Source organism: Euleptes europaea, chromosome 13, assembly GCF_029931775.1.
Source record: "Euleptes europaea isolate rEulEur1 chromosome 13, rEulEur1.hap1, whole genome shotgun sequence".
Classification (NCBI taxonomy): Eukaryota; Metazoa; Chordata; class Lepidosauria; order Squamata; family Sphaerodactylidae; genus Euleptes; species Euleptes europaea.
In genome coordinates this window covers 5,844,075-5,860,861 of record NC_079324.1, presented here as the reverse complement: position 1 = coordinate 5,860,861, position 16,787 = coordinate 5,844,075, and the positions used below count along the sequence as shown (strand labels likewise).

Sequence of the window (16,787 nt, the reverse complement as noted above, 5' to 3'; positions counted from 1 at the left end):
GAAAGGAAAACCAAATTACATGACGGTTTGGGAATAATTAGGAGATGTTTGGGATAAAATATGGTACTCTGAAATGCAATGTTAAAGAAAGTATGTTCAGAACAACTAGCTGATGGCAGCTCATGTCAAAATAAAATGGTGTTCACTCACTAACTCAAGTTTGTGCTGGAAACATTGTGGAACAGAGGGTAATTTCTTTCATATCTCGTGGCCTAGAGGGATTAGACTTCAACACACAGAATGCATCACCAGGTACAAAGTACCAGAAGTCCCTAAAGTAATTTCCAGAAGAAAAATCAGGTCTTGCTGAGCAAATGTGAACTGATTTCTTCTCTCAACATCTGCATTACAAAGAAAAAGGAAACAATACCCATCTGTACAAAAATTGATAGAAAGAGTATAGGATAATTTAGCAGTTGATAAACCACTGCCAGAAACTCAGATCAGAAGCTGCTTTCCTGACTATGGTAGTCAGGTCAGAACATGACCTGCATTTGTATAAAATGTTTTCTTTCATCTCAATGTGTGTCATGTTGTAACTTTTTTTCCTCGTTCTCGGAGAAGCACCTTGATAAAACTGTATTTTCTTGTCTCCAGAGAAATCAGAATATATTTTAATAGGCATAATATTTTTGATGCAATTGTCTTTATGAATGTAGTGTGTTATTTGTATTAAAGTGTCCATGAACAAAAACAAAATAAAAACAAATAATTTTAGAAGTATGCAATTTTTCAGTACTTCTCTTATGATCTAGTTACCTTTAGGCAAGCTTTTCATATCAACATCATTTTCTGAGTTTTCATTGGATACATCTTGATTCATAGTTTCATCTAATGCTTGTTCATCATCTGAGCCAACATATTTTGTTACAACTGTAGGTTTCCTGCATGAACAGCGGAAAAAAAAGTGTTATAAAAACCCCTTTTCTTTAACAAGCAGACACCTTGAACCTTACGCAACATGTAGTCTCCCATGATTTGTGATTTGCTGCACAGCTGTCATGGATCTAACAAGAAAGATAACTGCGCCCTCCTGACTCAGACAGGTAATGCAAACAGTAAAGGAGCATGTCAAACTAACCTTTTAGAACGTGATGATCCTAATGATTTGGATTTTTCGGAAGAGCTACTACCCTAAATATGAAGAAAAAAGTTGCAATTACAAATCTCTTACAAGAAATCTGAAAAAAATTCTTCTCCGCATGTACGCATCAACTTGACTGATACTTCATGTGTAATTTAAGAAAAAATGTTCAGTAAGATTGTATGTTTCAGGGACGAGAATGGAGCCTTGGCTACTTACCATAAAGGCTCCTTCTCTTCTGAAGCAAAGGGCATCTTGATCTGTGGTTGTTTTCCCTCTTCATCCGGGTAGGCAGGACCTATTTTTTTTTAAATTTCCTGTCTCCCCTTGGCGGGAAAACAGCCTACAGGAAGCCAGTTACCAGCTCAACTAGCTAAATTGACAGGAACAAAGAACGACTCACACATAAAAATTTTGAATAACAACAGTATAACAGAGGAACCATAGGAACGTCTGAAATATAACCTGAACCTGCAAGGAACCGTCTCTAGAAATTGTTAGAAGAATGAACTGTGAATTGTCAGTCTGAATTTTTAAACTTCCGGGCGGCAAGATGCCCTTTGCCTCAGAAGAGAAGGAGCCCTTACGGTAAGTAGCCAAGGTTCCGTTCTATTCTGACGCAAGGGCATCTTGATCTGTGGGACTTTACAGAGCTCCCTACTGGGTGGGACAACAATTCTATTTAACAACATGTTGCAGAATCCTGCGGCCAAAGGCCGCCTGCGCAGAAGACCAAGCATTAATCCTGTAATGCTTCACAAAGGTTGAAACAGATGACCAAGTGGCAGCCCAGCAGATCTCCTCCACTGGGGCTTGTCTGTCAAATGCGGCCGTGGTGGCCACACTGTGGAGAGAATGTGCCGTGATACCACCGGGAACAGGAGTGTTACTTGATTTGTACGCTTCCACGATACACTGCTTGAGGGTGTAGCTAATGGCTGCAGCCGACATTCTCTTTCCCTTATTGGGATTAGATATCCCTATGAACATGTAGTCAGATTGTCTAATTTCCCCTGTGCGGTTAATGAAAATATGGAGGGCTCTTCGCAGGTCCAGGGTATGCCATGAAGTTTCCTTCAGCCCCGATGGTTTGGGGCAAAAGGATGGCAGGCTAATCTCCTGCGCTCTATGAAAGCAGGAGTTCACTTTCGGTTGGAAGGTGTGATCAGGAGTCAGAACCACTTTGTCTTTATGGAATACACAGAGTCCTCTCCGAATGGAGAGAGCTCTGAGTTCAGACACACATCTAGCTGAGGTGATAGCTGTGAGGAAGAGCACCTTCATGCGAAGGTATTTGAGTGACACAGACCTGAGAGGCTCGAAGGGAGAGGCAGTGAGGGCTGTTAAGAACGAGATTTGAGATTCCAAGAGGGAAGGAAAATACAGTTGATAATGCTGCCACCAGTTGTCTTAAAGTAGAGGCCGACAGCTTCAGCTGCACTCCCCTGAAGAACTCGTGCTGTGTGCATCTGGGATTGCTCTCTGGTAGGAGCGCAGATCAGGCTATCGTCCAGGTACGGATGCACCTGGACCCCCTCCTGTCTGAATGACACTATGATGGTAATCAGAATCTTTGTGAACACCCTTGGGGCGGAGGCCAACCCAAAAGGGAGGGCCCTGAATTGGAAGTGACCGCAGCCGTACGCGAAGCGCAGGTACCTTCTGTGTAGGGAGTAAATGGGTACATGGAGGTATGCTTCGGTAAGATCCACAGCCATCATGAAGGTGCCGGGTTGGAGGGACTCCACGATGGACTTTAAGGTTTCCATCTGGAAATGCCTGTACACCATCCTCTTGTTGACGTATTTTAAATTGAGGATGGCCCTCCAGTCCCCGTTCTTTTTGGGGACCGTAAAGAAAATGGAGTAAACACCCTGGCACCTCTTGTGGCTGGGGACCTGCTGTGAGACAGGTGTTGGATAGCTGTGAGGGTCCTGGTGTGCTTGTCTCTCCTGAAGGAGACAGGGGAACGTAGGAAGCGATCGGGAGGTTGTGAGGTGAATTCCAGAAGATACCCCTGGTCGAGTATCTTGGAGACCCGTTTGTCCGGGTTGGACAGGACCCACTATGCGGTGAACTCCTGGAGCCTTCCGCCTACCTGAAGGGGGTTGGCGTCACTGCAAGTTATTTTGGGGGAATTTGTCCCCTTTGTCTGGTCTGGACTGTTGGCCCTGGGGGTCTTTGAAATCTTCCTCCTCTGCGAAAGGACCTGGTGTTAGACCAGGATCCTCTCCGGCAATCAGATCTGTACCTGAAAGGAACCTTTAAGGAACAAAAAAAGGGGTAAGAAGAAGAACGTTGATCTTTCTTAATTTGCCTAGGGAGCGCTTGCTTTTTATCTTTAGTCTCGACTAGGATACTGTTGAGCTTGTCACCGAACAAGCTACCCTCCTTTATAGGGTAAGACATCAAATTAGTCTTAGCCTTGAAATCAGCTGGCCAAGCTCTCAACCAAAGGGCTCTTCTCAAGGATGTAACCGATGCCTTAGACCGGGCCACAAATGATGTGGTGTCTAGGGAGGCATCGGCCATCAGGGTGATAGCATTCAGGACCCTCTCCAGCCCTCCCACTATTCTGCGACTGTCGTCCGGGACCAGTTGAATGATTTTCTTAACCCAGAGGTATGAGGCTCTGGCAAATATGGAAATAGTGGCGCTGGATTGAATGACTAAGGCCGAGGCCTCGTGTGCCTTTCTCGCTAGGGAGTCGAACTTTCTGTCCAATTGATCCCTGAGAGATCCGACTCCGTCTTCTGGAACAAGGCCTGGGTTCTGTAAGTCCAGCACAGGGGCATCCACAAGGGGCACCATCAGCATATTCATGGCGTGTGGTGCGAGACTGTAAAGTTTCCTGATATTAAGGGGAGTTTGTCGATTAGAGGAAGGGTTTTCCCATTCCTCCCGAATGGCCCTTATAAAAAAATTCTGGAAAGGGGACCAGGTTGGTGTTAACTTGCTGTCTAGGAAAACATTCCTTGACTCCTTGTTTCCACTTGGACTTAGGTTCCTCAGAGGAATCTGTGTCCTCATTTAAATCCAGGGCTAGAATGGCCTTTGCCAGGAGGCCTTGATAGTCCTCCCCAGAGAATAATCTGGTGTGCTGATCAACAGATTGAGAGGGCTCTTCTTCTGAATCGAATTCCCCTTCTTCGCGCTCTCTTCCCCAGACTATAAGGAGGGGGCTGGGGACTTAGCCTGAGCAGAATCTGTTGCTCCCGAGGTGCCAGGACTGGAATCCTCCTCCCAGCTGTAAGGGACTGATTTGAGGAAGTGGAGGGCAGGCCGCGAGGTGCCGACAAAGTAGCAAGAGACAGGCGCATTTGAAACTCTTGAAATGCCTGCCACTGCCTTTGAAGGGCCGTGTTAACTAAGTCTTCAGCCAGTTCCCAAAAATCGCCGGCCGCTGCCGCCGAGAAGGAGGGAGGGGGTTACCAACTCCCGCCGGGAGAAAGGGCGCCGCTGCTACCTTACCAGATCCCGTTGAGAGGAATGCCGCCGCTGCTGTTGCCGAAGCCGCCTGAGCGCTGGGGAACGAGATCAGGGCGTTTGGGGAAGAGTCGGGCGATCTTCGCCTGACTTTCGTGCCAGCTTTCTTGTTGCTGCGGCAGTGGAGGACAATCCACGAGGAGCTTTTCTTTTTATTGCCTCCCTGGTGCGCCAGCGTGGTTTTTCGTGCCTTTTAAACTCTCGGCTGCACTAGAGAGGTCTCCTCAGGAGCTGGGGGCTCTGCAGACTGGGTGGTGCTCCCTAAGGGTCCGCAAACGCGGCCGTTGGGAGAGCTGGCTTCTGTGCGGGCGGATTGGACCAGCCCCCTGTGGTAGTCCTTCTCAGAGAGGAGGTCATCCTCCCTAACTGTTATGGCCTCAGCCACTTTAGAAAGCCTCGTTTTGTGTCTCAGGAAGAAGACACAAGAGGGGGGTTAGGGAGGGTTTGGAGTTGGGGAGGGCTGGGAGAATAAGAGATCACAAAGGATAGGACTCCACAAAGGGATAGACTCACGAAACAGTGACAAACACTGACAGATAGTCTCCTAAATATCCTGAATCTAATCCTAAGGCACAGAGCTGTGCGAAGATGCCTGCTCTACCCGAAGAGGTAGGACGGAAACTGTAGGCTGTTTTCCCGCCAAGGGGAGACAGGAAATTAAAAAAAATAGGTCCTGACTACCCGGATGAAGAGGGATAACAACCACAGATCAAGATGCCCTTGCCTCAGAGAAGATCAAAGGGAGGACAGGATGTAGGTAAGCAGCACCTGCTATGCCTGGCTGCAGGTCAGCTGAATCTTAATTTCATTTGTATTAGTTTTTTTAATCGCCCTTGTGAGCTATGCTGGGAATCAAGTCTGGCAGAAGAATGGGAAAAAATAAAAGTATGCCTTCAAATATATCCCGAACTGAATTGGCACACAGGAATTAAGTGCAATTTATTAAATGCAGCAAGATCTTATTTTGTAAATTTACACCATATTAAAACCCTCCTAAAGCTTGTTTCTGGTTATATTAATGATGTACTGCAGGGACAGGATGGTTGTGTATGAGCAAAGTAACATTGGAAACCAGTTATGAGCATACACTGATATTAGCAAAGTTGTCTGTATGAGTAAAATGAACTTCAGGCCAAAAAAGATCCACCACATTTGGGGCGGAGGTCCCAAGGCCTTAATTCCCAACAATTCAAGATCCTAATCTATATGCTTAATTGAGGTAGGATTAAAAGAATGGTTATTTTACTTTGCTTTATGAATCAAATAAATTTTGAAGCATATTGAAAAGGACCAGAACAGACCCAACACTAGCTCATTGTTCTTCAAATCAAGAGCCAGCCTTGGGAACATGTCCTAAATCCTCACAGCCCCACCTCTTACTGAAGCTACTGCAAGCAGCTTCGGGGGTCAGGGCAGCCTCCAACAGCAATCACATAATAATTTACAAATTTCAAAAACAGACATATGCTTTGAAAAAATCACTCCTGATTAGATAAAACTCTTCTCATTTAAAATACCATATTCTATTATGGCACCCCCAATACTTGTAACCAGATGTGGTCGGGGAGGATTAAAATGGGAAACCCTAGGGGGGAAAGGACGAAAGAAGGGAGGCCAGTTTGTGTGTAGACTGTCGCTGTCCTCCACCATAGGCCTGGTGGAACATCTCCGTTTTACAGGCCCCTGCAGAACTGAACTAGATTCCATAGGGCCCGGGTCTCACTAGACAGAGAGCTCCACCAGGCCAGGACCAGAGCTGAAACAGCCCTGGCCTTGGTTGAGGTCAGCCGGATAACTCTCATAAAGTTAAGCTTAACCAGGATCTGAAACTACAGTTTAAAACAGGTTCCAGTTTCTAGCTTACACTATTGTGACCTGTCTGTTACTGTATGTTCCCACTATATAATTTCTGCACTGTTTAACATGTCATGTTTAAATGCCTATGTTTTGTTATTGTAAGCCACTTTGAACCACAAGGAAAGGCAAAATATAAATGTTTCAATAAATAAATAAACCAGGTTTGTTTCAGCTGTGTTTCAAATTTCTTATTGATTCCAGATTTCAAATCCTACTGCACTGTGTACTGAATGCCCCAACCTGTTGATTGTATTTTACCTGCACTATGTAATCCATCTTGAGTCTCACTAAGAAAGGCAGACTACAACTAATACAAATAAATAAATAAAAACAAGATTTGTTGAAAAGGGAAAATGTGAACTCAGACTGGTTCTGACCTTTTAAACTGTGATAAAGAGGGAGTCAGTTTAACAGCTGCAATGGTCCAATACTAGTCTCAAGGAACAGAAACATAGGGAAATACCAAATTCATTACAGACATGGGTGTTCATTCACCAAGTATCTTCCAATTAATGTACAGGTTACATTTCCATACAAAGTATATATTTCACTGCTTAAGCAAGTGCATATAAGCTTTAACAGCAAGTAAAGGTGTCTGCACCAAATAATGCTTTATGTCTGCTTTGTATTAGAGCTTTGTATTTGATTTTGACAAATGTCACAGAAGCATTTTGTAAAGCGAAGAAATAATTTGAAAATGTGTGGAAATTTATATTCTGAATAATTCTTACACCTGATAGATCACAATGGGCCAGAAATTTTGTTAGTCTTCAAGGTGCTTCTGGACTCTTGCTCTTTTCTACTTATACCTGAGGTTTTAATATTCCAGAAGATCCCCAAATTAAGTGTTTTATTTTTAATATGTTGTTACCTGTAGGATTAATTTTTTTATCACTGGCATTAATTTTCATTAGATATCTCCCAGCCATCTTCGTAGCGTACCTCTCTGAGAACAACAAATGAAATACCCTACAGTTGATTTAAAAAGGAGCCTGGACCAGTTTCCACAGGTATATTACATTACTTTTAACCAAACATAGCAGATTCTATTCTTACCTCTTCCCTGCTGTTTTCTGTTGGAGTTGGAATATTTTCAGGCATATTAACTTTATCTATAACAAACAAATGGGAAATATTCACATGCAAAATAGGTTTATTAAAAAGCAAAAAAGTTATTTTATTATTACATTTGGACAGTACATGTTCCACAGAAATTTCAGTCAAGCTTGAGAACATTCCACCATGCACCAAACTGGGGTATGCTGAAGGTCACTAGAGAGTAGAAGTCACTCTCCAAGCAATTAAAACCAGTTCTCACCCCCTCATCCAGTGCTGCAGTAATTTTTTCATCAAAACAACAGAATCAGCAACCTTTTCGGTCTGCTTCCTACTCCACCCGAGCACAAAAGCTCCCTTGCTCTGGATGGGAAAGAAGTATACTATTGACCATTTCCCTCTGCTTCCAAGCTGCTATTTACTTTTCCCAGGGAAAATGTAGAGGTACCTGTGTATTTCCCCTGCAGGACAAGTTTCCATTGGGGAAGTGATGATGGTCTGCTTTGTGAAAACAGCAGAGGAAAAGTTTCCTCACTTGAGCACAGCAGACCTTCTCAGAAATGCTGTGATTTTTGCATAAGCAAAAATTTTATGCCTGGAAGCTTCCAAGTAGCTTCTAGAAATATAAATTCTATTCTCCTGCATTAGATTACATCCAAATCATAGCTGTAATATCCAAATAAAATCAGCTACTGGTGCTGATTTTAAAAAAATCCACAGTGGCAGTGCAGTGTAGGCCTGAGCAAATAAATAAAAAGTAAATAAATACACAGGGCTGACGAAGATACTTTTGCACAAATGGGGGAAATCCAGGCTTGGAGAAAATCCCTAAAATTTGGGGGGGGGGGGGACCAAAAGCATACGAGCAAAATGGTGATGTACATACACACTGAGATATGCCAATAAAGGTATTGAATTGAATTGACATCATTGAAAACACAAGTAATGCTTTGCAGAGAAAACTTTCAAATCTTGAATACACGATTACTGGACTGAGGTAAAGGTGTTTTTACAAAAACATTAATGTATCATCAGCTACTCTCGTCCAGGAACGGCCAGGACTGTAAAATAATTTCTATACTAGTACCCATTTCATTAGATCAGAAATTATGCACAATAAAATTCAAAATTCTTGAATCCTAGAAGCCAGAATTATATTTACTGAAGCCTGGGCAGCCATTTGCCAGGACTCCAGAGATTTAAATGTTCAGACAGAAATCCAGCTATTTTAGCAGTAATTACAATCAATACTAAGACTTCTAGCCGATTAACACCACTTGCAGCAATGATTTTAAGGAAGAATGCCTAATAACATTTGTTGTAGTCCATGAAAATTGAGGTTGGATTCAACACAAGTATAGTTTATCACACAGTTTTAACCTAAAGAACTACAGAAATTCTGAAAACACACTAGAAACAGAAAAGCGCATCCCCCCCTTTCCAGAACATACAGAAAAGAAGAATGAGCAAGGTAATATTTTCTATTTATTTAGAAAAAAAATATTACCTAGTTGATTATTCTTTAGCTCATATGCTACTTTGATCATTGTAGTCATTGTTTTGCAAACTAAGCTATATATCAATTTAATATTTATCAAAATATTCACTAAAAATAGACAGAAGGCACAATATGTCATCCCTCCCTGTCTAAACTGATGTGTAATGATACACTACAGAACCAGTGACTAATCACAAAAGTCATAGAACTTTTACCTGTATTTTTGCTCACCGATACTCTCGGAGGAGAATTTGCATCCTCAGATTCTTCAGACGAGTGAGCCAAAAAGTCATGAAGCTTCTGCACCAATGTAGTCAACTTGCTTTCACTATTAAAAACAGATGCATAGTTTGAATGTATCACTTTTCATGAATGCTAATCATGTGGTGGTTCTATGTTGTAAGTTCCAAGGCTTTTAGCGGCTACCTGGTTTCCTGGGCAAGACACTGCCCTTGTCCAACTGCACCAAGTACCAGAGATGTAAAATTCCCAGAAATTGTGTAGACACTGGAGGGCGGGGGGGAAGACTCACTATACCAGATACTTGGCTGTTTGTGTGCACGTGTGCAAAAAAACAGACAGTTTGGGAAAAACTGAAATGTACACAATGCTTATTTTCTTATCAAACCTGCCATGTACTACCTGGCACGTTTAGGGAATTTAAACGTACAAATGCTTTATTTATTAACCAGCATGCTGTAGTGGTTAAAGTGCTCGACTAGGACCTGGGAGATCCAGGCTAAAATCCTCACCCTGCACCAGTAGCTCTGTCTCAGATTAACAGGGTTGTTTGTCAGAATAAGAGAATGAAGAGGAGAAGGATACAGTAAGTTGCTTTGGGTTCCACAGGATTAACAAGCAGGCTATCAATATCTAAATAGTTTTCAACAGGCATACATCAATTGGAATACACACACACAGGAAATATATCCAGTATATGAGAAAGAGAACTGCAAACAGTTGCTACCTTTGGACTTAAGTTTTGCGATCTGAGAATTAAGGAAAAATAAAATTTAAAAATAGCACGCACAAACTTTGTAGCAAACAGAAGAAAATCACAGAAAATCGCAACCAGAATGATCAGGGGGCTACAGCAGCTACCCGAAGAGGATTGGTTTAAAATACTTAGGGCTGTTCAGCCTAGAAAAGGCAAGTAAGGGGGAACATGACAGAGGTTTATAAAATTATGCACGCCATGGAGAAAGCGAACAGTGAGAAACTTTCCTCCATCTCCCTCTCCCATAATACACATGGTCATTCACTGAAGCTGAAAGGTGGTGATTCAGAGCAGACAAAAGCAAGTATTTCTTCACACAGCGTGCAGTTAAGTTGTGGAACGCTGCAACAGGATGGAGTCATGGCTTCCAACTTGGAAGGCTTTGAAAGGGTAGTGGACAAATTCATGGAGGACTGGGCTATCAATGGCTACAAATCATGATGGACCAGAGGGAGTGTGCCTCTCTGTATCAGTTGGTGGGGAGCACCGGCAGGATCATGCCGTTGCACTCTTCCTGTTTGTGGGTTTCCTAGAGGCAGCTGGTCAGCCACTGTGTGAACAGAATGATGAACCAGAGGGGCCTTGGGTCTGATCCAGCACGGCTCTTCTTATTTATTGAATTATTTACCCGCTTTCTATCCTGGCTGAGGCCAGCCTCAGAGCAGGTCACATCCATCAAAATACAACATATCACATGTAAAAACCAATAAACTCATTAAAAAAAACTAACACAAGATTAAAATCTATCACCAACCAATTTGCACCAATTTTGCATACTAGTCTGTAAAGAACCAAGTTGTGGCAACTGGGACCTCACTAAAGATTCAATAGATTAAACAAAGAACAGAAAGGGGGGAAGCTAACTATAACATACTGTTGCTGCCCTCAACTGTAGGCTTGGAGGAACATCTCAAGTCTTACAGGCCTTGCGAAACAGTGTCAAATTCCGCAGGGCCCCAGTCTCGCTGGAAAGAGAATTCCACCAGGCCATTTACTTGATCCAGTACTCCCACCTGGAGCAGTGCAGTTGTCAGGAGCATTGGCTGAATACGGGAGCAGGGTCCCAGTTAAGTACCCACGCTAGAGCATTTTGATGGATGTATCACTGTGGCCAGGTCAGGGCGGGAGAGATAAGGTACCAGCTGCCTGGCAGAGATGGTAAAAAGCCACCCTGGCTGCAGTTGTGACCTGAGCTTCCTTTGACAAGGAGGCATCAAGGATCACACCCAGGCTCCTGATGGCCAGTGCAGATGTCAGTTGCTTGCCATCAAGAGCCGAGAGCTGGCACCCCACCTCCGGGCCGCCCTAACCTAGCCACAATACCTCCGTCTTCGATGGATTAAGCTTCAGCCAGCTGTTTCAACCACTTTGTCACAGCCTCTAAGCACCAGGTAGGTGTGTCCAAGGCGGTATCAGACCGACCGTACATCAACAGGTATAGCTGGGTGTCATCAGCGTACTGGTGACAATCCAGCCTGAAACTCCAGACTAGCTGGGCAAGGAGGTGCATCTAAATGTTAAACAACATAGGGAAGCGGATCGCTCCCTGCGGAACCCCACATTCCAAGGGGTGCCACAACAATACCTGCTCCCAAAGCACTACCCTCTATTTCCAGCCATGGAGAAAGGAGCGCAGCTATTGGAAGGCTCTTCCCCAGATCTCATCAGGAGAAGACTGAGAGGGGATATGATAACCATGTTTCAAGTACTTGAGGGGCTGTCATATTGAGGATGGTGCCGAGTTGTTTTCTGTTGCCCAAGAAGGTCGGACCAGAACCAACGGGTTGAAATTAAATCAAAAGAGTTTCCGTCTAGAGATTAGGAAGAATTTTCTAACAGAGCGGTTCCTCAGTGGAACAGGCTTCCTCGGGAGATGGTAAGCTCTCCTTTCCTGGAGGTTTTTAAGAAGAGGTTAGATGGCCATCTGTCAGCAATGCTGATTCTGTGACCTTAGGCAGATGATGACAGGGAGATGACCTTAGGCAGATGATGATCTTGGCCATCTTCTGATCACTAGGTGTGGGGGGGAGGTAGTTGTGAATTTCCTGCATTGTGCAGGGGGTTGGACTTGATGACCCTGGTGGTCCCTTCCAACTCTATGATTCTGTGATTGGCGAGGCAACGGTCTAAGAGTTCATAATCGACCGTGTCAAAGGCTGCTAAAAGGTCTAACAAAATCAGCAGCCCTGACCCGCCTCGATCTAGCCAATGTGTCCTCCAGGAATACTTGGAGCTGCCCAGCCACCGCTCTCTCAACTACCTTACCCAGGAAAAATAGATTTGACACTGGGTGGTAGTTCGTTACATCACTGGGATCTAAAGATGGTCTTTGTAAGAGCAATCACACCACTGCCTTTTTCAAACTCCCTGGAAAGACCCCCATACTAAGAGACAGGTTGATGATCTCTCCCAGGGGAGCCTGCACCACATCCCCACTGGCTTTAACCAGCCAGGATGGGTACAGGTCCAGGGAGCATGTGGTGGGCATTACAGCCCTCAGGATCCTGTCAACATCGGCCTGGGAGAGCCAACTGAAGTGGTCCAATACTGGACAAAAAGACGGGCAAGGGGCCTCCAGTTCATTAACTGTATCAACACTGGCAGAGAGGTCGAGGCCGGGTGACAAGATTTTATCCACAAAATAGCTCGCAAAAGCCTCACAGCCAATAATCGAATTAGAATTTGACTGTCCTCCTGTAACAGACGTAGGCAACCTGATTATTCTGAACAATTGTGTCAGGCACAGCACAGCAGCCTTCAATGCCACTTCATAGGCTTTCACAAGCGTCCTATAAAATGTTCTTGCGGCTTCGTCATGAGTTTGCTGCCGAACTCGCTCCAGCCATCTAAGCTCCCATTTCTTAATCCAGAGCTCCGCAGTGTACCACGGAGCCCAGCAAAGACAGGGGCAAAGAGGGTGTCGGGGAGCGATTTCGTTGATGGCTTCAGAAAGACGGCTATGCCAGTCTTCTACCAGTTCATTTAAGGAAGCGCCATGGAGAATCATATCCCGTAGAGTATTCTGGAATCCAATCGGATCCATGAGCCTCCACGGTGTAAATCAGCTCATTGCCCAAAGGGGGAGGGAATGCAAAGTCAGTCTGGACTTTCAGGGCAAGGCCATGGCATTTCCTCAGAAGGTACCAGGCCCACATCTATCCCTGACCCAAAGATCAGATCCAGTGTGTGGCCTACTTGATGCGTGGAACCCAATACAATCTAGGACAGGGGTCGGCAAACTCATTAGTCAAAAGAGCCAAATATCAACAGTACAACGATTGAGATTTCTTTTGAGAGCCAAATTTCTTAAACTTAAACTATATATAGGTAGGTACACTGTTTATTAACTTAATAAACTTTAATTAAAGTTTTAAGTCTTAATTAAACTAAAGGTACACTGAATAAAACTTGATATCATACTTAATAGTGATCTTATTTATTGATAAAAATTAAATTGTAAGTCCCTGCCATTTCCCCCTCCCCATCCGGAGTCCTCGTCTGGAGGCCTGGTCTACCTCCATAAAAGCCTATTGGTAGACCTGGCCTCCGGCTGAGTCCCACTGGGAAGTCAGGTTTACCCATTGGCTTTCTTGGCAGTAGACCTGGCCTCCGGAGGTTCTTAGAAGCCAATTGGTAGACCTGGCCTATCTCCACCTAGTACCAGCTACTCCAATGGCCTGCCACCCTGTTCTCTCTGGTAGGGAAAAGTTTCCCTAGACTTCTTTTTTATGGTAACCTGGAACCCGGAAATGGAACACTGGACTTCAATCATGCCATTCTGACCTCGAGCTGCTTACTGCTAGCCATCTTGTCGGGTCTCCAACAAGAACACAAGAGGATGGAGAAACAGCCATTAGGAGACCACAGAGGTCCCATTATGAATGTTGAGGATAGATATTGAGTTACTCTTAAGCAATAGATCAGAGTTGTAATCTCACTAGCTGGTGCCTTCCCCTGCTACTACTTGCCCTTTTCCCTTCATACGAACTCAGAGGATTGTCTTGAAAGCACAGGACATAGCAGCCTTGTTGAAGCTAAAATGGTTTGGGTCTGGTCAGTGCCTGGAGGAGATGAAGCAGGTCAATGCCTTTCAGTGATTATGCTCTTAGAATCAACCCCTTCCTGACAAGTGGTATGTTATCTTATTCAGATAATCACCTAATAAGCAGGAAACAATTTACTTACTCACGTAAGTCTTTTTTATTGTATATCTTCAAACAAAATATGTACGTATGTATATGTATGCAAAACCTGAAGGGTAAGATACCAGCTGGCTCCTACTCAGTATATTCATACTATAGAAGTAAACAAGCACAGGCGAGCTCTAACCCTTGCTAGAGGTTCCGTACTTCCCTCAGCAGCTTTGGAGGGAAAATTTAGAAAACTCCCAAGAGCTCAGTGGGAATGTCCTTGTGGGGCCAGAGAAATTGAAGACTCCGGCCATGTTATTCTTAGATGTAACTATTATAAGGACATTAGACAAAAGTGGATTCATCCACTGGTGAACCTAAGGCAGTTTGATTCAGAAGAAGAGGAAATGAAATTTCTGCTGTGGGAAGGGGACACCTTTAGTCTTTCCCAAGTTGCTAAATTTTGCTCAGTGGCTATTAAGGTCCATTTGAGACAGACCACTAATGGCAGTGTCAATATTGGTCACAACTAACTTTTAGGTAAATTTTAGTATAATATATTTATTGCAACTATTTTAGCATTTTAATTTATTTATGTTAAGCTATGGAGATACTTTTGTTTTGATACCTACCCTTTTAAAATCCTTTTTAAGATTGAATTTGTATACTATGTTCTGGCAAAAGCTGTAAATAATAAAAATAATATGTATGCAAAGTCTTTAACATATAAAATATATATGTATGTATGTAGATGGATACAAATTAGTCCAGGCATTAAAAATCTTGAACATGTTTCATGTTACAAGCAATCCCTATATTAAAGTTTCTATATTGGAGTTTCAAACCTTAAAATGAAACAGTAAAAAGATTTCATTTAGAAAATAAAAGTTACCGAAATCTGATTTAGTTGAAAGTATCTTGATTCCCAATATCTAGAATTTCATATACTTTACCCAATCATGTCTTCTGTGAAATCCTTGTCCATAAGGACTAGAGAGATCTGGGAGTCCCCAGCCTATGCTAAGACTGGGTAAATCTCTGAGACCCTCCATATGTTGGAGAGATCTCAGACTCTCCATTTGTTGGAGAAATCTCTGAGAAACTCTGGTCTGTGCAAAGACTAGAGAAATCTCTGAGAATCTCAGTCCACGCAAGGACTGAAGAGAATGTGAGAACCCCCTAGCCCACACAAGGGCTAGGGAGATCTAACTTCTCTGCCTTTCCATACCTATATTTATATGTGTCCAATATTAATTAAGTAATATGGTTCGGCTCCTAAGATGGCTTTAGCCTTAGGGACTCTACCTTAGGGACTCTACACCTGAGCTCCTCAGGTACTCCCATATAAGGAGTTCCTCTTCCAGCCAAGGTTATCTGCGGCACCCTCAACACTATTCACTTACGAGCACAACTACTGTTGCCATGACAACATACTTTACATATATTTTTATTTTTATAACATAAAACAAAAACAAAGAATGAAAAAATAAACAATACAAAAGGATACATACAAATTATTAAAAATTCGTAATAACAAAGAATTACAATATTGAAAGTACCCTATAAATCCACCACCCACCGAAAATAGTATCTCATCACCACATAAATGGACTTCCGGAGAAGTGTCATAACAGTTTTAATTATTCATTTTTATCAATATGTAAATAATAATAAAAATTATTTCTATAACTCATTCACTAAATTGGTAAAATTCATTTTTGCCAGTTTGTCCCAATATACGGCAGCCTTTGACCATGTTTTTTTAAATTCTTCCATATCCTTCCCATGTAGGGAGTCTGTTAATTTGGCCATCCGCATATACATCCATAATTTCTCTCTCCAGTCTTTAATTAGAGGTTTATTTTCTTGCTTCCAGGATTTAGCTATTATAATCCTTGCAGCTGCAAAACTATATTGGCATATGACTGTCACCTCTAATCATATTATCCCTGGGGATTCCCAACAAACAAAAATCAGGATCCCTTTTTACCTTAATATTAATCAAATTATTTGTGTTATTTAATACCTTTCTCCAAAAAAATTTAATTTTATTACAAATCCACCAAGCATGCATAAAAGGTTCCTTTTTTGGTTCCACATTTCCAACATAAATCCGAATTACTTTTATTCATTTTATTTAGCATCACTGGAGTGATATACCATCTATAAAACATTTTATAAAAATTCTCTTATTTTATTAGTGATTGTAAATTGATATTCTTTTTTCCACAAACTTTCCCAAATCTTCAAATCAATATTATATCCTAACTCCCTCATCCATTTCACCATCACAGGTTTAATCCTTTCTTGCTCTAGGTTTACTTCTATTAATAATTTATATATCCTTGCTATCAAGCCTTTATTACCCTTATTTAATATAATTTCTAACTATGATTTATTTTTACTAAATCACACCAATTTATCTTGGTTAAATATATCATTTAATTTATAATACAAAACCAATTTCTAATATTAAGGTCTTCTCTTTTCTTGAAAAACCACTCCCCCTCCTTACTATCCGTAATTTCCCTATACATCCCAATATCCAAATTAAGTTGGTTACCTCTCTTCATGAATGCTTCTACTGGGTTAATCCACCCTGGGGTTTTAGTTTCTTAAAACCTTTTATATTTTTTCCAAGTTTGAAATAAACTAAATCTAATAATATGATGATTAAAT

The 16,787-nt window shown here is 42.4% G+C and overlaps 1 protein-coding gene across 1 annotated transcript in view; it reads right to left on the bottom strand.

Moving 5' to 3' along the window:
- The window catches only part of ATRX (ATRX chromatin remodeler), a 154,008-nt gene that overhangs the window by 117,664 nt on the left and 19,557 nt on the right, over positions 1-16,787 (bottom strand). Inside the window, exons 2-5 of the mRNA XM_056859843.1 lie at positions 9,197-9,309; positions 7,484-7,539; positions 1,082-1,134; positions 760-884 (exon numbers count right to left, since the gene is read on the bottom strand). Coding sequence (XP_056715821.1) covers positions 760-884; positions 1,082-1,134; positions 7,484-7,539; positions 9,197-9,309 — 347 coding nt within the window. The remainder of the gene's footprint in view (positions 1-759; positions 885-1,081; positions 1,135-7,483; positions 7,540-9,196; positions 9,310-16,787) is intronic.